The sequence below is a fragment of the Dama dama genome, chromosome 3 (assembly GCF_033118175.1).
Source record: "Dama dama isolate Ldn47 chromosome 3, ASM3311817v1, whole genome shotgun sequence".
NCBI lineage: Eukaryota > Metazoa > Chordata > Mammalia > Artiodactyla > Cervidae > Dama > Dama dama.
In genome coordinates, this window is record NC_083683.1 from 70,992,150 (window position 1) to 71,014,366 (window position 22,217).

Genomic DNA, 22,217 nt, shown 5'->3' on the forward strand with positions numbered 1-22,217 from the left:
TACATTACTTTTAAATTTTTAAAAATTAATAATCAGTTCTTTTTAAATAAAGGAGAAACATACCCAAAAACAGCTGGCTAATAGGAAGAAGATGAAATTAATCATTTATTAAAAGTACCAAAGTACAAACCCGTTTCAAGTAAGAATTAACAGACCCACGTTTCTCAATAGTACCTGAGCAACAGCTGATCACAGCACAGAACAGTGATTCACTTACATAAAGAAATAGCATCAAAGCAAGCTAAACTTTTTAGTATACTCTAACAGGGCAAGGAAGATTGATGCATTTTGGAAATATTGTCATCCAAAAATGGCTAAAATAGTACAGATTTAGCAGCTAAAGGGAGTAAGCTTTGATTATCTATAACATTAACATGTTGGTTCTCTGATGGTGTCACATAAATGAATTTAAGCAAGAAAGTTGATTGCTAGAAAAATTACAGATTATGCATTAGGATTATCGAGACACCGTCAATTGCAGATTTTTATTTCAAGGGCCATCAAATCATTTTTCTTTAGACTGCCTGTGCTGGTTTGGGCCAAGATCTAGTCAATATGTAGTCTGCCAGGGATGTAGGTAAATAAGATAGAGGGACAAAGAAAAACTGAGCATCCCAGCCAGCTGAGTATCGAGTGCGGGGATGCACAGATGTCAGAGCGTGTTCCATGCAGTCGGTGACCAGGTTTAGGTTTGTGCTACAACCCAGTATCCCTTGTTTCATGATGTCGTGATCTGTAAACAAAAAGAAAACTGGTGGTTACCAATCTTATTGTTTAGGGATTCCCTAGTGGCTCGGACGGTAAAGAGTCTGTCTTCAATGCAGGAGACCTGGGTTTGATCCCTGGGTTGGGAAGATCCCCTGGAGAAGGAAATGGCAACCCACTCCAGTATTCTTGCCTGGAAAATCCCATGGACAGAGGAACCTGGCAGGATACAGTCCGTGGGGTCACAAACAGTCTGACACGACTGAGCAACTTCACTTTCACTCTCAACTTATTGTTGATATTTCTAAGATCCTGTTGCACGCGGTCACAGAAGTCTAACTACACTTCAGTTCCACAAGAATTAGGCCTATCGGACCTATGCTTCCCAGTATAACAGCCACTAGCCACATGTAGCTAATGAGCACATGAAACATAGCTAGTATGACTGAAAATTGAATTTTTAAATTTAATTAATTTTAAAGCTCAATTCTGTTATTGGAAATTTTTAAATACATTTGGAACAATATAGGTATGTGAATCTACTTTTCAATTGGAAAGTTTTTAGCATCTTTATTGAGATAATTCACATTCATAAAAATCATCCATTTCAAGTAAACAAGTCAGGGCTTCCCTGGTGATCCAGTGGTTAAGAATTCAGTTTGCTTGGATCCCTGGTCCAGGCAGATCCCACATGCCACAGGTAACTAAGCCTGGCCACCACAACTACCGAAGCCCGTGCGCCAAGTCCGTGCTCTGCAACCGAAGAAGCCACAGCGATGAGAGGATCACAGCACCCCAACCAGAAAGTAGTCCCTGCTCGCCGCTAAAGAGAAAGCCATGCACAGCAAGGAAGAGCCAGCGCAGCCAAAATAAATAAGTAGATAAAAATTTTTAAAAATCAATTATACAAATCAGGGAGTTCAATAGTGATCCAGTGGTTAGGATTCAATGCTTTCACTGCTGTGACTTGGGTTCAGTCCCCGATTAGGGAATTGACATCCCACAAGCCAAGTGACATAATCAAATAATAATAAATAAATTAAAATAAAATATACAAATCAATGACTTTCAGTTTATCCAGAATTATGCAACCATCACCACAGTCTAAGTTTAAAACATTTTCATCATCCCAAAAAGAAACCTTATACCCATTAGCAATCACTCTCCCATTTCCTGCCAACCCGCCCTTGCCCTAGGCAAATGGTGATCTACTTTCTGTCTGTACAGATTGCCTTTTATGGATATTTCATATAAATAGAATCATAGATCATGGGCTTTTGTGACTGGCTTCCTTCAGGGAGCAAAGTGTTCTCACAGTTTACCCATGTTGCAGTGTGTATCAGTATTTCATTTCTTTTTATTGCCAAGTAATATTCCATTGTATGGCTATTCCACATTTGTTTATCCATTCAACAGTTGATAGACATTTGAGTTGTTTCCACTCTGGGGCTATTATGAATAATGCTTCTGGCAACTATCAATTGTAATAATCCAAATACAGAAGTACTTCCTAGGAAAATTTAGTATCCCAATTGAGATGCGGAGAAGGCAATGGCACCCCACTCCAGTACTCTTGCCCATGGACAGAGCAAATCCATGGAAAATCCCACGGACAGAAGAGCCTGGTGGGCTGTAGTCCATGGGGTCGCTAAGAGATATGCTGTAAGTGTAAACTACACATCAATTTTCAAAGGCTAATAGGGAAAAAAATATAAAATATCTTAGCAATAACTTTTATATTGATAATAAATGTTAAATGATAGTATGTTGGATATATATATGGGGTTAAAGTAAAATGTATTAAAATTAATTTAACCTGTCTTTTTTTCTTTTTAAAAAGTATCTACTGGAAAATTTAAGATTATATATATGGTTCTCATATATCTATTGGATAGCACTGATCTAAATTATTCTGATCTAGAGACAAATAAATGAACAATTTCAACTCCTTTAAATCATTAAATACATATATCCCTCCTTTTACATAAAGCCACTTCTTAGTAAATTCTCTTTTCCTTTGATTTCTATTGTCAAATATATGTACCCACAAGGGGAGACAAATTCTCTAATAGTTCAAAAGTTTAGGTAGAGAAGAGCTGAGAAGATCAGCTGGCCGCTTGACTTGTTAAGAATCGTAGATCCCTAGCTTTGTATTCTGAGAGGCTCAGGAGGGGCACCCCCTCACAAAATCCAGAGGCTCCACGCCTCCAGCCACATAAGACCTCCCTGGTGCTCCGGGGAGCCTTTCCCTGATCCAATTTCTCCCCTCTGTGGAGAGTCTCCCTCCTAAGCCTGATGTACCCAGAAGACAGGGCTGTAGGTCAGGAGTCTTTCATGTGCACATTCCCCTTCTCCTTTCTCTGCACTGAGATATCACCCAAAGTCAAGGCCAGGGCTACTGCTACCTGCCCCAGGGCCTTTCTGTGAATGGGAAAGAGAGCTGCTCCCTTTGGCCGTGGCAAGCTGCTAAATTCTTTATGTGAAGAAAAAGTACCCCTTCCCCAGGAAGGTGCACCCCACACTAGTGTGCATGACTTTCTTCTACTTAAAGGACAGCCCTCCCTCTTCCCCCAAAACCGATCCTCCTCCACGCCATGAAATTGAACCTTCTCACTCCTGCAAAACTCCCATGGCCTGCACATGAGGCCCAGCCTCTGGCAGTGGCCGACAGTGCCCTGCAAATCCTGTCCTAACCCAGTTACCTCGCTCCACCTACATGCATCCTCCCGCCTCTCATAATAAAATGTGGAGTTTGTGGCTAGGCTGTTACCCAAAGAGCAGATAATACTGAATGATCAGCTAAGCAGGCCTCCCACACCAGCCCCTTCAATCTGTGGAGGGGCACCCCCTCACAAAATCCAGAGGCTCCACGCCTCCAGCCACATAAGACCTCCCTGGTGCTCCGGGGTCCCGGCCCACAGGTGACAAGGCAGGGCAAGCTCTGGCCTGAGGCTGCTTGTACGGCCTCTTCCCCAGCCAAGCAGCCATCACCACACCAACTATGAAGGCACTGGGACCTTCCTGAACCTTCCCTCTTGTCTTGGGAAGGCTTTATGGAAGGTGATTTCTTCTTAGAAGATCTCCCAATCACTCTCTACCAACCGCCTTTGCCCTTTTCATGCAAGATTATCCATCATGCCATTAAAATAAAAGCTCACAGGCATCAAAAAACTTCTGTCCGTAGGTCTCCTTAATATGCGCGGGGGCTTCATTCCAGGTTTGTTTCATTGTCTCTAAGAACTTCTGCACATCTGTCATTGCTGTTCTGAAGTAGCCAGGTTCAACCATACTGACTTTCACCCCAAAATGTTGAAGCTCACGCCTAGGGGAAAAAAATGAAAACATTCAAGTTAACTCCTCTGATTGAAAGATACCACAATTTCAATGCTTTCAGGGAGAAAACAAAACAAAATAGTTATAAAAACACCTTTGCTGAATATTTTAAAGGATAAAGAAAAGGAGGGGAATAAAATAAAATTTTATACACCCCTAGGTGCAATAATTGGGATATGATTATACAAACTACCATAACCATTCAATTCCACATCCATTCATTTAACAGAGTTGTTCACTTTCGACCATGTGCTATACACTGGAAAAATGAAGAATACAATGAATAATAAGGAAAATTAACGTTTTTATGGTATCTACTGGGCTAAGTGTTTTGCATGCACAATCTCAGTAAATTAAGACTCTGCTCACCACGCCTGAAAAGCCCACAGTGAGTGAGTCTCATAAATAAGCAAATAATTGCAACACAAGTCAAAAGAATTATAAAGGCAAGGTATTCAGGGGGCTGCTGCTGCTGCTAAGTCACTTCAGTCGTGTCCGACTCTATGCGACCCCATAGACGGCAGCCCACCAGGCTCCCCCGTCCCTGGGATTCCCTAGGCAAGAACACTGGAGTGGGTTGCCATTTCTTCCTCCAATGCATGAAAATGAAAAGTGAAAGTGAAGTCGCTCAGTCATGTCCAACTCTTAGCGACCTCATGGACTGCAGCCTACCAGGCTCCTCCGTCCATGGGATTCTCCAGGCAAGAGTACTGGAGAGGAATGCCATTGCCTTCTCCAATTCAGGGGGCTACATAAGTAGAAAAGAGGATGTAGATTTTCTGAGGGAGTCAAAGAAGGCTTCAGTAAGGAGAAAATGTTTCAGTTGAGCCTCCAAGGATAAAGAGGAAATTTCCAAGTGAAGAACGAGTGGAGTGGAATACCATACTGATGGAATTGCACACACAGAAGCAGGGGCTGTGAAAATTACAGTGTGCTCAAAGACTGCAAGAGGCCATTGGTGGAATATGACGTGGGCATTAAATTGACAAGTCACTGGTCACTCCAGAATATTCGGGTTAGTCAAAAAACATTTCCAAAAGTATTCATCAGGGGGCTGTGTGGGTATCAGGCACTACGCAAAGTGCTGCCTTCGCCGAGTGAAGTAAGATGGCATTGTGCACCCTGTGAGGTATGCTTTCAGTACTCTGGGACAGTGATGAGGAGTGCTCCCTGCTCTAGAGGTTGGAGCACCTTCTAGAGAAGATGAAGCCCAAGCTGATGTCAAGGAGAAAGGTTTGGAGCAGTGTTTCATAAGAATATAAAACACAAAGCATTGTGATCCTCTAAAGCAATGAATGGTTCTCAAAGTGTGGACCCCAGATCAGTAGAATCAGCATCTAGGAATGCAGCATTGAGAATGCAGATCACTGAGTCCAAGTCTAAATTTACTAAATCAGAAACTCTGGGGTTAAGAATCAACAATCTGTCCAAAGTAACCTTCCAGGTGACTCTGAGGCATGCTAAAAGTTAAGAACCACTGCTCTAAAGGAAAACCCTCCCTTATCAATCCGAAGCCTAAAACCTTTCAAGTTAGACCTTCAGAAAATGATTCTCCAGGTGCCTGTGTGCATTGGAGCAGAAGGAGGAGCTAGGCAAGCCAGGGGTGCTTTGGCCCTTTGCATTTCACTTCCCCATGCAGCTTTCTCATACATTGCCAACATACCACATCACCATCCCCTTTAAAACTCTAACTCAAATGGGGGATAAAACTTCCTTTTTCTGTTTATCCTTAGCATAATTAAGGCAAACTGGAATTTCCTAAAGGAACTAAATAATGATGTAAAGGTTAGAAGGGCATGTCTTCACTCTTGGCCTGGGAATGATTCAAGGAGTCCAAGAGTCATGAGCGGTCGTAAATCAACAGGCCGCAGCCCCATGGAGGTGGTCAAAATGTTGGATAGGCAGGAAGCCAGGAAAGATGCCTGCCATATAGTAACAACTCATGTAAAATGTCCTCGGTTATTTCCCTACTCCTTTCCTAAGCAGAAAATATGATATGCACATTGTATTAGATATATACCAGTCATGGCATGTGGTAAGCTAAATAATGACTCCCAAACATATCAGGTCCTAATCCCTGAAACCTGTAAATGTTACCTCATGTGGCAAAGACTTCGCAAGTTTGATTGAGTTCAGGATCTTAAGCTAGGGAGACTGTGGCAGGTGACCTGGGTGCATCCTAAATGCAATCACAACTGTCCTTATAAGAGAGGCAGAGGAAAAGAAGGCAAAGTGACCATAAAGGCAGAGGTTGATGTGGCCACAAGCCAAGGAATTCCAGCAGCCACCAGAAGCAGGAGGCAAGTAACAGATTCTCTCCTAGAGCGTTCAGAAGAACACGGCCCTGTCGACAACTGACGTTGGCCCAGTGATGCTGATTTCAGACTCCTAGACTCCAGAACTGTGAGAGAATAAATGTGTGCTGTTGTAAGATACCATGCTCCATAAATTACTTGTGGAAACTTCTTACAACTGCCATAGGAAGTTAATTCATGGTGTCTGTAATATTCGTAGCTTGGTTCTAAGAGAAGCTGCCGCTAGAGTCAGCCTCTGCCAAAGGAGAGTCACACTCTTCTGCACCGCGTGACTGCATCCTCATGTCTACAGCGGGCAGGACCAGGAAGGGTCCTTGATGGGAGGAGAGCCCTCTCAGGACTGGACAGTGGCTCAGCCTGCTATTAGCGAGATGGCCGTGGCAAATTACTGAACCGTTGTGCCTCAGTTTCCCTAGACATACAATAAGGATAAAAATAACTTCTTCCTCACTGGGTTGCTATGAAAATTAAATGATTCATTAGATGTAAAATACCCACAGCAGTGCCTAACAGATAGCAAGTGCAAAAAAATCACACCATGCAGTGTCACACAGAACACACACAAAAAAATGATCTCAGGCCCAACAGGATTCTCTGTCTCAGAAATTAAAATATAAAGGGAACTATATAAAGAAGGAGCTGCTGATAGAAGAGCAGGAAGCTGAAATGAGATATTTTTAAAAGCCAGGAGTTAGAGGCAGGGCCATTAGAGGGTTGTGGCAAACTAAAGTTATAAGAAAGAAAAGAAACGATTAGATAAAGAGAAGATATACAGAATAAAGGGATGAAATAAGTTAACTGGAAGCAGATGAGCACCAGAAAGAGTTGCCGTGAAGAGACGAGGACAGGAGGAAAGAGGACAGTCATGCTCTCTTCAGAAATAAAATTTTATCAAGGATATATCTTGAGAGTTAAAATCTGGTGTGGTGACAGGAGACAAGGACTTGGAGTTGAAACACAGGTCTGCCAAATCATCGCTGCTGCAGGTGAACTTTGAATAGATACCAAATCTGAGCCTCGGCTTTCTGTATAAAACAGACTAGCAATATCTAGTAAACAATAGTATTTAATTATTATCGAAGAAATAATATCTAGTAAACATATCAGATTTTGGAAGTGATGAAATTAGATAACATAGGTGAAAGTGACTAGTGACTAGTAGATAGTGGTGACTAAGACATATTTAAGTGCTCAGTGGTTGCTTTTGTTTGTTTGGGGATTTCTTTGCCACTTTAGTTTTTTAATTGAGGGATAATTGCTTTACAGAATTTTGTGACTTTCTGTCATACATCAAAAAGAATCAGCCATGTCCCCTCCTTCCCACACCTCCCTCCCATCTCCCTCCCCATCCCACTCTTCTAGACTGTTTTAACTGTAGAGTCTTACCTCAGAACATCTGAGAAGGCTTCCACTCCATACTTGGAACAACAATAGACTGCTCCAAAGAAAGCAATTCTTCCCAGAATGCTGGAGACATTGACAATTCTCCCCTGTGCTCTCCTTACCAGGGGAAGCATGCTCAGGGTCACCTCTATCAAACCAGTGAGGTTCACCCTAAGGGTATCCCTACAGGTCTCAATCTTCAGCCACTCAATGCAGCCATGTGAGTGAAAAACGCCTGCATTGTTGACCAGACCCCAGAGCCCTGAAACAACAAAAATCAAAGCAGGAGTTTAGTTTTGGACAAAAATGACAGACTGCTACCTTGGTCAATCTTTCTGCTGAAAGCAGCTAAAAATGCTAGACAAAATATACTTTTTCAATCTTAAACAAATCAAAATATGTTCTTTCAATCTTAAACACGTCTATCAGTAAGAAAATAAAAGAAGGTCAAGCCAAAAACAAAGAGAAGGCAGGAATCCAGGGAGGATAAACAGAACCCTAATGATAGCTTTTGATTTGAGGGAATTTGCCAACCAATGTGAATTGAACTTTAGTATTTATAGCATCAAAAAATATACACAATTAGAAGATATGAAGTCCAAAGCCCATTAAGATAGGGAGTCTAATAAAAAAGACTCTTTCTGGATTAAATGGCTATATTATCACTTTAAGGGTGAGACAGAAAGTACTTCCAAAGGACTGAAAGTATAACTTCCTGTCTTGAGCTCTGGGGTTGGAGGGAGAGGAGAAGAATCAGTCTCAAGGACCAAAATGAAAAGCAGATTTGGTGAAGATGAGACAATAAGAGTTCTCCTTCAGATATGGTGAGTTTGAGCTTCCAGTAGAATTTCCAGTTGGGAAAACCAGCAAGTAGTTGGAAATTTAGGTGTGATAAACAAGAAATAATTTAGAAATCAAGGGCATAAGGGTAATAGATTAAACTATGGGTAAATGAGATCCAATCAACACTTGTTGAGCCCTTAACATGTAGCAGACAATATGTTAGAAACGGGGATACAAAAAAAAAAAACAAAAAACAAAAAAACAAAAAAAACATAACAAAAAAAGAAAAAGAAAAAAGAAACGGGGATACAGTGACGGTTACAAAAGATCCACGTCCTTGATGAGCACACTCTCTAACAGGTGGGAAAACATTAACAATAATACTAACAGTAAAGTAGAAACAAACCACTATATGCAGCACAGAGGCTATAACTAACCGTAACTTCTGACTCTGGAGTCAAGAACATCCTCAGGTAGGAGTAATATTTTAAAATCAGTTTTCAAATTTAAAGTAAATTTTAAAAAAATAAACATTCTTCAATCCAAGAAAATAATTTTATCACTATTTTAGAACTCATTGGATGAATAGATATCTAGGAGGTCCAATTATCAGGTCCTAATGAATCATAAAACAACTAGAGCAGGAAGAAGGGGATCAAAGAGGATTTGGATAATATCCAGAGAAAGTGAACTTTAGAAAAGAGGATTTATCCATAATTGCCAAAAACTTCAAAACAACCAAGATGTCCTTCAGTAAGTGAATGGATAAACAAACTGTAGTACATACAGTGGAATATTATTCAGTAATAAAATTAAATGAGTACTCAAGCCACAGAGAAACACAGAGGGACCTTAGGCGCATATTGTTAAATTAAAGAAGCCAGTCTAAAAAGCTACATCCAATATGATTCCAACTGCATGACATCTGAGAAAAGGCAAGACTATGGAAAGAGTGGGGACGACAGAGGACGAGACGGTTGGATGGCATCACTGACTCGATGGACATGAGTTTGAGCAAGCTCCGGGAGATGGTGAAGGACAAGGAAGGCTGGCGTGTTGCAGTCCCTGGGGCTGCAAAGAGTCGGGGATGACGGAGTGACTGCACAACAATAACACGGAAAGAGTAAAAGGCTGCACAGTTGCCAGGATTGGGGAGGAGGTGGGGAGAGCAGAAGAGATGGATGGGTGGAGCCAAAGGATTTTAAGGGCACTGAAAGTATTCTGAATCATCCTATAACGGTAAATACAGGATATTTTACATTTGGCAAAACCTATAGAACCATACAACACAAGGTGGAACCTAGTGTAAACTGTAGACTTTCATTAATGCTAATGTATCAATATCGGTTTATCAGTGTGATAAATGTACCACACCAATGCAAGATGTTAATAATAGGAGAAACTATAAGAGGGGGGTTGCATATGGGAACTCTGTGCTTTCCAACATTTCTGTAAACCTATCACTGCTCTAAGGAATACAGTCTATTAATTAGAAAAAATAAAATGAAAATTTATTTTAAAAAAAGAAGACGACCAAAGCCTGGCTTCTAGGAATGTCTCTATTTTTAGATGCTAGCCAAGGGAAGAAGAAGCTAATTCTTAAGAACCCTTTGAAAATTCTGCAAACATAAAGAATTGTGAAGAAAAGAATTGTGGTTGTAAATACTTCACTTGCAAGGTGAGATAACAGCCTGAAATCAACTTGGTTCATTTTTCAATATAAACATTGTTAAGGAAAGGAAACACTGCCAAAGATCACAACTGTTTCAAATGACAAAGCCAGTCTTTCAAGCCCTGCTTTTGAGATTATATATGGGTAATATATATGCACATAAAATGTTAACATCTTCATGCCTGAGTAAGTGAAAGGAGAAAAAACTTCCCCATACCTCTGTCCCCCACACGCTCCTTCACCCACTCGGTGGCCGCAGCGATGCTCTCAGTCTTGGTGACGTCCAGGATCACCGTCTGCAGCCTGTCTGACGTCTGGTTCCTCAGCTGCTCGGCCCCCTGCTCCGTCAGACACCCAGCCAGGACCCTCAAGCCTCGCAGGTCCAGCTGCCTGGCCAGCTTGTTCCCGAAGCCCGAGTCACAGCCCGTGATGAAGACGAACTTGTCCCGGAGGTGGGTCACCACCTGCCTCTCCCGGTACCAGCGCAGGAGGTAGTAGAGGCCCACGAGGACCGCCAGGTGCAGCCACATGGTGAGAGGACCGCCTTCAAAAGAAAAAGACAGCTTCCATTTTATTCCTTCCTTTTTTCTTTAACCAGTATTTGCTATGTGCCAACATTGCACTATGTGCTAGGACTCTGTATTAACTAATATATGGTCCTACCCTCTGGCCACAGTCTAGACAGAGGAGTCAGGGCAGTAACCAAACAACTGCATTGCAATGAGGTAGGTGCCAAGCAGAAGTACACACAGTCTGATGGAGCTATAAGGGAGGGTGCCCCACTGCCTGCTAAGTTAGACCTAGCTTCACAGAGGCGATGATTTCTGAAATACTTCCAATAAAATAGGTAACGATTTCAAAAAGTCAATAAGGATGAAATGACATTCCAGGCAGCAATGATGTGTACGTGAATGGAGGGGTGAGCAGCATAAAACTTCCTGATCCCTACAAGCAGTTCAGGTGATGTAGAGAGCATATGGAAGAAGAAATGGAAGGTGAAGTAGTCAAGGGCCAAACCAGGAGGGGTCCTGTAAACCACACTAAGGAATCTGGATGTTATCTTATAGGCAACAAGGGTGTGCCATTAGAAGTTATTAAACTGAAGGCTAAGAGGGCCAGATTTAGCTTTAGAAAGATCTTTCTCACAGTGGGAATGAAGGATGGATTAACCAGCGGTGTGATGAAGGCAAAGAGATTAGTTAGGAGACCCAACAGTTTGGTGAGACATTGCAGCCAAAGCAGTTTGTAAATATAGATCAATCATATGCATTGTTGAAATGAATGTTCAGAGATGCCTACACTTCTATACGTAGTTCTAGAGAAGCATCCACCTTTTGGGGGCAATCTGTAGTTTCTGGCTGAACTAACATATGACTCATAAAGTCACGTACGTGCTCAGTCCTCAGTCGTTTCCGACTCTATGCGGCCCCAGGGACTGTAGCCACCAAGCTCCTCTGTCCATGGGATTTCCCAGGCAAGAATACTGGAGTGGGTTGCCATTTCCTTCTCCAGGGGATCTTCCCAGCCCAAGGATCAGATTCGAATCGCCTGAATCTCCTGTGTCTCCTGCATTGGCAGGTGATTCTTTAACACGGAGCCACCGGGAAAGTAACAGATAGAAGTCAAAGATGAGTGTAGGGGCTTCCCTGGTGGTCTAGTGGTTGAGAAGCACTTTGTAATGTATGGGACACCAGCTGGATCCCTGCTGAGAAGATCCCACATGCCATGGGGCAACTCAGCCTGAGCACCGCAACTCATGAGCCTGTGCTCTAGAACCTGAGACCCACAACTACTGAGCCCACATGCGGCAAACACTGAAGCCTGCATGCCTGGAGCCCATGCTCCACAAGAGAAGCCAGCACTGCTAGAAATCCACGCGCCATAACCAGAGAGTCAGCCCTCATCACCGCAACTAGAGAAAGCCCAAGTGCAGCAACAAAGACCCAGAGCAGCCGTAAATAAAGTTTTCTTAAAATAGATGGGTTTGGACCCACTGGGACATCACAAGGCCTACGCAATGCTTACCTTAGCTTGGCTTTAAGGTCTCCCCAGTGCTCTGGTCCCAGATTTCTTTCTTCGCCTCCTCTTTTACCACCCTCTTTTGCACCCTACTCTTTAGTTGTAATAAGCACCTTTCAATAACCCACACAGTACAGGCTTTTCATGCCCCAGTATACAATTCTCTCTATAATTCTTTCCCAGCTCTCATCCATTTGACGAATAATACTCATCTGTTAAGACTCCACTGAATCATTTTCATTCAACAACGTCAATTCAACATCCACTATGAGTCAGACACAATGGTAAGCACTGATACACAAAAGTGAACAAAACAAGATTCCATTATGCATTGAATTCAGGGTCTAAGTGTAAAGACTGACAAGAAAACAATGCAATATACAGTCATCCCTTGGTATCCATGAGCGGTTGGTCCCAGGACCCTTCACAAATACCAAAATCTGAGAATGTTCCATTCCTTATGTAAAATGACATAGCATTTGCATATAACCTATGAACATCCTCTTTAAATCATCTCTAGACTACTTACCATACCTAATATAATGTAAATGATATGGAAATAGGTGAAAATACAAAGTAAATGCCTGTCATTCGTTGTAAATACGGTGTAAATGGTATGTAAATAGTTGCTGGCATGAAGCAAATTCAAGTTTAGCTTTTTTGGAACTTTCCGGAAATTTTTTTCCTAATATTTTTAATCTGTGGTTGGTTGAATCTGCAGGTGCAAAACCTGTAGATATGGAGGGCCAACCATAGTAGAAGTAAGGGCCAGATGCTCTTGAAGCATTCAGGAGAGGCTTCCAAGCCAGGCCAGGAACTGAGAGGTTTCCTAGTGAGGATAAAATATAACTTGAGATCAAAAGCTTAATAAACTTATAGTAAGAGCAGCTAACACTTGCAAAGCACCTGCTATATTACAGGTCCTGTTCTAAGCATTTCATACATACCAAGTCATTGAATTTTCATAACAGCCCATTAAGGTAGGTCCTATCAATATCCCTGCGTGTCAGTTCAGATGCCAAGACAGAAACAGACATGCAAGGCACTCACTGGGGGAAAATACCTAAAGAGACTAAAGGTGGAAAGTGCAGGAGTAGGTGCCAATACAGGTCTGAAACAAGAAAGAGAAGGAAAAGAGGATTTAAAAGGGAGAAACTTAAACTGCAGTTCAGCCCTGAGAAAGTCTCAGCCAGGCTGATGAGAGTCCTTGAACAAAGACTGCCCAGTAGAGTCCTACACTGGGCTGAACTGGTTGGAACTTTCAGTTCCACCTCCTGACCTCCAGGGAGAGGACAGGGGTTGGAGACTGAGCTTAATCACTAATGGCCAATGACTTAAGGGGCTTCCGTGGTAGCTCAGCCATAAAGAATCGGCCTGCAATGCAGGAGACCCTGGTTCAATTCCTGGGCTGGGAAGTTCCCTTGGAGAAGGGCATGGTAACCTACTCCAGTATTTTTGCCTGGAGAATCCTATGGACAGAGGAACCTGGTGGGCTGCAGTCCATGGGGTCACAAAGAGTCAGACATGACTGAGCGACTAAGCATGCAATGATTTAAATCAATTATGCCTATGTAATGAAGCCTCCACCAAAACCAAAAAGGATAGAGTTCAGAGAGCTTCGAGATGAACATTCAGAGATTCAGGGAAGGTGGCTTGGAGAGGGCACAGAAACTCTGGGTCCTTTCCCCACAGTGGTGGTTTAGTCACTAAGTCGTGTCCAACTCTTGCGACCCCATGGACTGTAGCCTGCCAGGCTCCTCTATCCATGGGGTTCTCCAGACAAGAATACTGGAGTGGGTTGCCATTTCCTTCTCCAGGGGATCTTCCTGACCCAGGGATTGAACCTGGGTCTCTTGCATTGCAGGCAGATTATTTACCAACTGAGCTATGAGGGAAGCTCAGACCTTGCCCTAAGCATCTCTTCCGTCTAGCTGCTCCTGAGTTATATCCTTTTATAATAAACCAGTGTTCAGATAAGGAAAATGTCCCTCTGTAAGTTCTGTTAGCCACTATAGCAAATTAATCAAACCCAAGGATGGGGTTGCTGGATCCTCCAATCTACCGTCCGTCAGAAGCACGGGTGCTAATCTGGGCTTGCAACTGGTGTCCGAAGTGAGGGGTGAAGAGAGTAGGCTTGTAGGACTGAACCCTTAACCTGTGTAATCTAATGTTGTCTGCTTGTAGTTAGCGTCAGAACTGAGCTGTATTGTGAAACACCTAGCTGGTGTTGCAGAGAATCATTTTTTATAATTAGGTCCAGAACTGTTGAAGGTAGAGGGGAATAGAACACGAGGAGCCAGTGAAGGGGAGAAAGCAGTGGATAGAGACATTTAACGCTCCCTCCCTCCTCTTCTCTTTCTCTCCCTTTCCCTCCTCCCCCTACCTCCGTGTTCTCTCCCCTCCCCCACGTTTTCTGATCTCTCCAATAAGAGTCCTGTGTCCTCTCCCCAACCGCCTCTGTTCTGCCCTGTCATCGTTCTCTGGTGCACTGTACTAACAGAGCTTCATCCTGCCTGTGTATAGACTAAAAGGGTAATTTCCTGATGCCAGTCAAAGATGAGAATCCATGTCCCTCGTGAGGAGGAAGCTTGGAACCCACAGCCTTTCTACGTATTACTATTCAACCACCACACAGTAAGACTAAACTTGAGAAAGAGATATGCCAGGCCAGGTAGAATCCCAAAACATAAGCCAACGTTGAACATGAATCAAAAGCCTTGAGATGTCTTGACTATTGCAAATATCTATATCCCTTGACCTGACCATTTTCTGAGGCTCTATCATGTGTATCTAATTTCCTTAAGTACTCTCCAGCCAGATGTTGAATCAGACAGTCAATATATCCAAGGTAGAACACATCATATTTTCTCCTAAAACTGTTTCTCCTCCAGGATTCCCAATTTCTATTTGTATCATTTTTAGTCTTCAGGCTCTGACACTTTCTCTTGGTTGCCCCATGCATTCCCGCCAGAGATGAGGCTGTAGAGTCCAGCGCTCTAGTATCTGGAGCCCGTGTCCCCTACCCTTCACTCCCATGGTCACAGCCATTGTTCAGACCTTCACCATTCAGTACCTCTTGCTTGACCTGCCACAGAAGCCTTCTCACCATCCCAGGGTGCTGGTCGCTCCTCACCCCCACGCAGTGCTGTCTGGTCACCTTCCTCAAGCACAGCCCTGTTGATGTCACTACGTGAAAAGCATGTTCTGTGCTTAGTCGCTCAGTCGTGTCCCACTCTTTGCGACCCCATGGGCTGTAGCCCGCCAGGCTCCTCTGTCCATGGGGATTCTCCAGCCAAGAATGCTAGAATGGGTTGCCATGCCCTTCTCCAGGGGATCTTCCCAACCCAGGAATTGAACGGGGATCTCTTCCATTGCAGGCAGAGTCTTCATCAGCTGAGCTACTAGGGAAGCCCCACAGAAGAAACATATTTCAACATCATAAAGACCATATATGACAAGCCCTCAGGCTTCCCAGGTGGAAACAGTGGTAAAGAATCCGCCTGCCAGTGCGGGAGATGCAGGAGACATTGGTTTGATCCCTGGGTCAGGATGATCCCCTGGAGGAGGAAATGGCCACCCATTCCAGTATTCTCGCCTGGAGAATCCCATGGACAGAGGAGCCTGACTGGTTACAGTGCATAGCATTGCAGTGAGTCAGACGTGACTGAGCAGCTGAGCATGCACGCATTTCATGACAAGCCCACAGTTAACATCACGCTCAATGGTGAAAGACTGGAGGCACGTCTTCCTCTAAGATTAGGAACAAGTCAAGGTGCCCCTCTCACCACTCCTATTCAGTGTAGGACAAGAAGTCCTAGCCAGAGCAATCAGAAAGGAAAAGCATAAAAGGCTCCAAATCAGAAGAGAAGTAAAATTGTCTCCTTTTGCAGATAACATGGACTTGTATACAGAAAATGCTAAAGACTCCACACACACACACACACAAAAAACGGTTAGAACTAATGAAAAAGTTCAGTAAAGTTTGAGGGTCAAAAAAAAGAAACATATAAAAATCAGTTGCATTTCTATACACTAACAATGAACAATCCAAAAAAGAAAAACTCTATTTACCATAGTATCAAAAACAATAAAATACTTAGGAATAATTCAACCAAGGAGGTGAAAGGACTATACAATGAAAAGCTACAAGACTTGACCAAAGAAACTGTAGAAGATGCAAACAAATGGAAATATATTCCACATTCACAAATTAGAAGAATTCATATTGTTAAATGTACATACTACCCAAAACATATAGAGATTCAATGCAGTCCCTATCAAAATTCCAATGGCATTTTTCACAGTGACAGAAAAGGCAATCCTAAAATTCTTATGGAACCACAAGAGACCCTGAACAACTAATGTAATTCTGAGAAGGAAGAATAAAGCTGGAGGTATCACACTTCCTGAATTCAAACTATATTGCAAAGCTCTAGTAATCAAAGTAATATAGACTGGCATAAAAATAGATACATTGATCAATGGGACAGAATCAAGAGACCAGAAATAAATCCACGTATACAGTCAACTAATATTTAATAAAGAAGCCCAGCATACTCAATGGGGAAAGGACGTGTGTGTGCAATTAGTCGCTCAATTGTGTCCAACTCTTTGCAATCCCATGGACTGTAGCTCACCAGGTTCCTCTATCCATGGAATTTTCCAAGCAAGAATACTGGAGTGGGTTGCCAACTCCTCCTCCAGGGGATCTTTTGGACTCAGGGATCAAACCCTTGTCTTCTGCATGTCCTGCATTAGCAGGTTGATTCTTTACCACTATGCCACTGGCAAGCTAGGGAGGATAATCTCCTCAATAAGTGGTGGTGGGATATTCACAGGTAAAAGAAGAAAACTGGACCCTATTTTCACCACTCACAGAAATTAATTCAAAATGGATTAACAACTAAAATGTAACACCTGAAACCATAAAACTCCTAAAAGAAAACATAGGGAAAATTCTTTGATGTTGGCCTTGGCAATAATTTTTTTTGGATGTGAAACCAAAAGCAACAAAAGCAAAAGTAAGTGGGACTACGTCAAACTAAAAAGTTTCTACACAACCAAAGAAACAATCAACAAAATGAAAAGGCAACCTATAGACTGAGAGAAAATATCTGCAAACTGTATATCTGATAAGGAGTTAACATCCAAAATATAAAAGGGGCTCATAAAACTCAATAGGAAAAATAAATCCAATTACAAAAGGGCTCCAGGAGTTGGTGATGGACAAGGAGGCCTGGAGTGCTGTGGTTCATGGGGGTCTCAAAGAGTCGGACACGACTGAGCGACTGAACTGAACTGAGAGGATCTGAGTGGACTTTTTCCAGAGAAGTCCTACAAACGACCAACAGATACATGAAAAGAAGCTCAATATCAGTAATCATCAGGGAAATGCAAATCAAAATCAGAACGAGCTATCACTTCATATCTGTTAGAATGGCTGTTATCAAAAAGACAAGAGTTAACAAGTGTTTCCAAGGATAAGGGAAAAAATCCACCTATGCCAACAGTCCCAATGTTGAACAACTAGAACAGCCTAAAGAGGCTGGGAGAAAGAGAGGGAAAGCCTAGGGGAAGTCTCAGGCCAGGACTGAGGGCTGGGCTCTGCTTAGCAGGTGTCTTCACCAAGCCACCTCCTTGGACTGAAGACTCTCAGATGGAAACATGACTCTATAGGTGTTCCCTCTGAGCCTTTTCCTTACCAACAGCAAAGTCATTGGCTATTCTGTCTTGGAGACTTCATCCTAAGAATGTTTGCAATGAACCGTAGAGCTCATCTGGCCATCCCCCTGCCTGAGATTCCCTTACTGCTCTCCCCACTTAGCAGAGTGAGCTTTTCTCTACGGGAACGGTGTTTGTTTTTGTGGATGGGGCCATGTAAGCATGAAAGGAAAGGGAGAGTATAGCAGAGGAGGAAAGAAAGGTAGAAAAGGTGTGGGGAAGTAGGGGGTGTCCAGGGGCTCCAGGAGAAAGTGGAGATGGCTTAATCTCTGCCTAAGCACCCACCAGGACGTCCCTTCTTTGTCTCTCCTCCCGCCATCATCAGTCTTCGGAGTCCATCCTCACCAGCCCAGGTCCTGTTCAGTGACAGGGCCCCAAGGAGGAAGCAGGAAGGTTTGGGGCCCCATGAACTGACCCCTCTGGATGCCTTGGAATCTGAGATGAACACAGGGTCACTAGCCACTGGTATGGATATTAGAAATATTAATATAGACTACTACCCCTGATTGGTTTCTCTAAAACCTGAAAATACCAGCAAAAACTAGCCATAATACTGTGTCATCTATCTCTCAGTAGAGCAACCATTAAAACCTGACAGAGGTGTGAAACTGAGAGGAAAAACCCAGGAAAAGTCCTTGGGAGGCTGGCAATCCTCAAGGTTAGGCTCGCTGCTAAACTGGGCTTCCCCACCCACTCACTGTACCTGGTATGTGCCGAAGACTCTCACATCCAAACCTGGAGGTGTTTCAGGCTTCTGTAACTTTCCTCTTCAGCAACTATGCAGAGCAAGGACTTCACTGGGGGTCCAGGGGTTAAGATTCTGGCATTCCCAGTGCAGAGGGCTCAGGTTCAATCCCTGGTAAGGGAACTAGATCCCACAGACCATATCTAAGAGCCCTCATGCTAAAATTAAAGACCTCATATACTACCGTGAAGACCCAGTGCAGCTGAATTAAAAATATATATAGTCCAGAACACATTCCATTTCTCAGAACACTTTTTTTGGAGTCTGTTATACCAATGAGACCCTTGGCTAATACCCTGCCTACCTTTGCTTTTATTCCTTTCCAATCTGCATGAGTTCCCCTGACCTCAGCCCTGATTTTGTGGATAGCATAGGAATATGAGCATGTATTCTGAAGTCAGATTACTTGGGTTCAAATCAGGCTTTACCATTTACTTGTGTAGCCTGGGGCAAGTGAATTAACCTCTCTACCTGTGTTATTATTGTGCATGCTCAGGCGTGTCTGACTCTTTGCGACCCCATGGACTGTAGTCCGCCTGCCTCCTCCGTCCCATGGGACTTTTTGTGGCAAGAATACTGGAGTGGGTTGTTATTTCCTCCTCCAGGGGATCTTTCTGACCCAGGAATCGAACCCCAGTCTGCTGCAGCTCCTGCATTGCAGGCAGATTCTTTCCCCGCTGCACCATGGGGAAGTCCTCTACCTGTGAGCTCATCTTCAAAATGGGAAAAGGACCCTTCAGTGATGTGTTGGGAGAGTTTAAGTGAGTTAACACATGTAAAGCACTATGTAATTTCTAGATGCTATTAGGATTACTTTGGTGGTGGTTGTTTTATTATTGCCATTCTGGGCTTTTATCCCTGAACCCTGCCTCTTCCTCCAGGTCGTGTCAGAGTCACTTTTTCAGTGTGTGCAACTCCAAGCATTGCAACATCCTTGGTCTTTTCTATATGCTTTTTATCACTACACTGGGCCATACTAGTTCACCCTGACCTTCTTCAGTCTCAGGTAGAGGACCTGTCTCTCTGCAATATAGCACAAGGCAAAATAAAGAATAGCCTTTATTCTCTTCTTTTAAATCTTCAGACGTGGATTTATCTATAAGGTTCAATCAGTCTAGTCACTGATGCTAACAGTGAGTCTATCAACAACACACGGATTCATGGACTGATCCATTGTGACGTTCTTTGTTCACACACTGGGCATACAAACTAGGCATTACTTGTAAAACAAAGAATGTTGCCCACTATCCAGTTCTACAAGGATCAAGTCATTAGCCTCTGCAGTCATTGACTGGCAGTACACTCTGAAAAGAATTCAGGATGAAGAATGTGATAAGGCATTTTTTACTTTGGAAAAACAGATGCCTTAGTTCGAGATATCTCAGGTGGAAAAAATTTAATGAACCCAGATTTTTGCATCTTCTCATACAGAAAAAAAAGCACCAAGATCATTAACTGAGGACTTCCTTGGCGGTCCAGTGGTTAAGAATCTGCCCACCAATGCAGGGGCTACAGGTTTGATTTCTGGTCTGGGAAGATCCCACAGGCCACGGGGGCAACAAAACCCATAGGCCACAACTGCTGAAGCCCACACATTCTGGGGCCTGAGAGCTGCAACTGCGGAAGCCCGTTCACCTTCAAGTCCCTGCTCTGCAACAAGAGAAGCCACTGCACTGAGAAGCCCACGCACCACAACTAGAGAGCAGCCCCTGCTCGCCACAACTAGAGAAAGCCCACAGGCAGCAGTGAAGACCCAGCGCGGTCCAAATAAATACATAGATCAATTTTTAAATCTTTAATTCAGATACTGATCCTGGTGGTGCAGTCGATAAGCATCTGCCTACCAGTGTAGGTGACACGGGTTCGATCCCTGGTCTGGGAAGTTTCCAGGTACAGCAGAGCAACTAAGCCTGAGCGCCACAACCACAGAGCCCGCGCTCGAGAGCCTGCGCCCCAGGGAGAGGTCACCGCAGTGAGGAGTGACGCCCGCTCACCGCAACTTAGGGGGAAAGCTTGAGCAAAGTAACAAAGACCCAGCACAGCCAAAAATAAAAGTTAAAAAACAAGAGTTCACAAGAACAAACAAACATTGCTATTGAACAAGTAAATACATTCAGTTTGGAAAAAGCAAATTATCATTATCTACCAAAGATAATGATCCATCTTCCCTATACCCAAAGATTCCATTTTCGGTATATAACCACAACAAAATATGTACACCATAAGATGTGTTTGAGCAGCATTACTTGTGATAGCCAAAAGCTGGAAACAACCCACACATGCACAAACAGTAGGATGGATAAATAAGTTGAGGTATGTTCATACGATGAAATGCTATGCAGTGACAAAAACAAACTATAGCTACACACAGGTACATGAGTCTCACAAACATAATACTGTCATACAAAAGAACACATACTACATGATTCCATCTACACAAAGTTTTAAAAGACAAAACTAAATATGTTGGGACTTCCCTGATGGTGCTGTGGCTAAAATCCCACACTCCCAGTGCAGGGGGCCAAGGGTCAATCCTTGGTTGAGGAACTAGATCCCGAAGCCATAACTAAGACCTGGAGCACCAAATAAATGAAAATAAATATTTTTTAAAAGCTATAAAAAACTTTTTAAATTAATCTATGTTGATATTAATACAAATCATATTACTGGTTACTCTGGGGAGGAGGTAGGGTTCAACGAATGAGAAAGGTATTAGTGGACTGTCTGGTGCTCATGTTTTATTACTTGACCCGTATGGCTGTAACAGAAGTGCGAATTTTGTAAAAATTCATTGAACTGTCACCTGTGTGTTCTCCACTCAAATTAAAAAATTAAAATACCACCTTGATTAAAAAGAGAAGAAAAGAAACAGTCTGAAGAAAATCACTTCTGCATCTGTCATAAAATTCTTTTTTTTTTTGGTCATAAAATTCTTATCAAGAACACTGTCCATCTATACACTGTGTAAGATCCCACATGATAAATCCTGTCATGCATTTAGTACCAGGAAAGATTTTGTCTTTTCTAAGTAAATAGTATATACTATTGACTATTTTTAAATTATCTAATTTTTCCATATTATCTTAGTGGTTTAAGGCCAAATTTAATGTTCAGTCATAGTAATTCTATTAATCCTCATAAATAGCATTTTTTTCTTCCTCTCTCTTCTCTTTCAGCACGTTAATTTTCTTTTTCTATTTATGTTTCCATTTGCATTTTAATAACTTTTTTGTGTGCATGTGTCTTTTACTATAGATTACCTCAAACTCTTTTTGAAGATGCTACATTTGTCCAAGAATAAAATCTAACAGATTCGCCAACCTCAATCTCATCCCAAAAGCTGACTCAATCCCTCTGCCAAGTGGGAAAAAAATTAGCAAATACTCCAGTAGTTGATGCCATGTACTGGCACATATATACACATTTATCTATGTATAATATGACAAAATGTATATATACACATATATATATCATACTTCATTTCATATCAGTATATGAGATTCCACAAAGAGAAAGGAAAAATGTTACCTGAGGAATTTTT

At 42.6% G+C, this 22,217-nt stretch overlaps 1 protein-coding gene across 1 annotated transcript in view; it reads right to left on the reverse strand.

The window, feature by feature from the left end:
- Positions 1–276: 276 nt before the first annotated feature.
- Positions 277–22,217, reverse strand: part of LOC133042669 (17-beta-hydroxysteroid dehydrogenase type 6) — a 28,805-nt gene continuing 6,864 nt past the window's right edge. Inside the window, exons 3-6 of the mRNA XM_061123517.1 lie at positions 10,409–10,735; positions 7,740–7,998; positions 3,864–4,027; positions 277–733 (exon numbers count right to left, since the gene is read on the reverse strand). Coding sequence (XP_060979500.1) covers positions 516–733; positions 3,864–4,027; positions 7,740–7,998; positions 10,409–10,721 — 954 coding nt within the window. The 5' untranslated portion in view covers positions 10,722–10,735 and the 3' untranslated portion in view covers positions 277–515. The remainder of the gene's footprint in view (positions 734–3,863; positions 4,028–7,739; positions 7,999–10,408; positions 10,736–22,217) is intronic.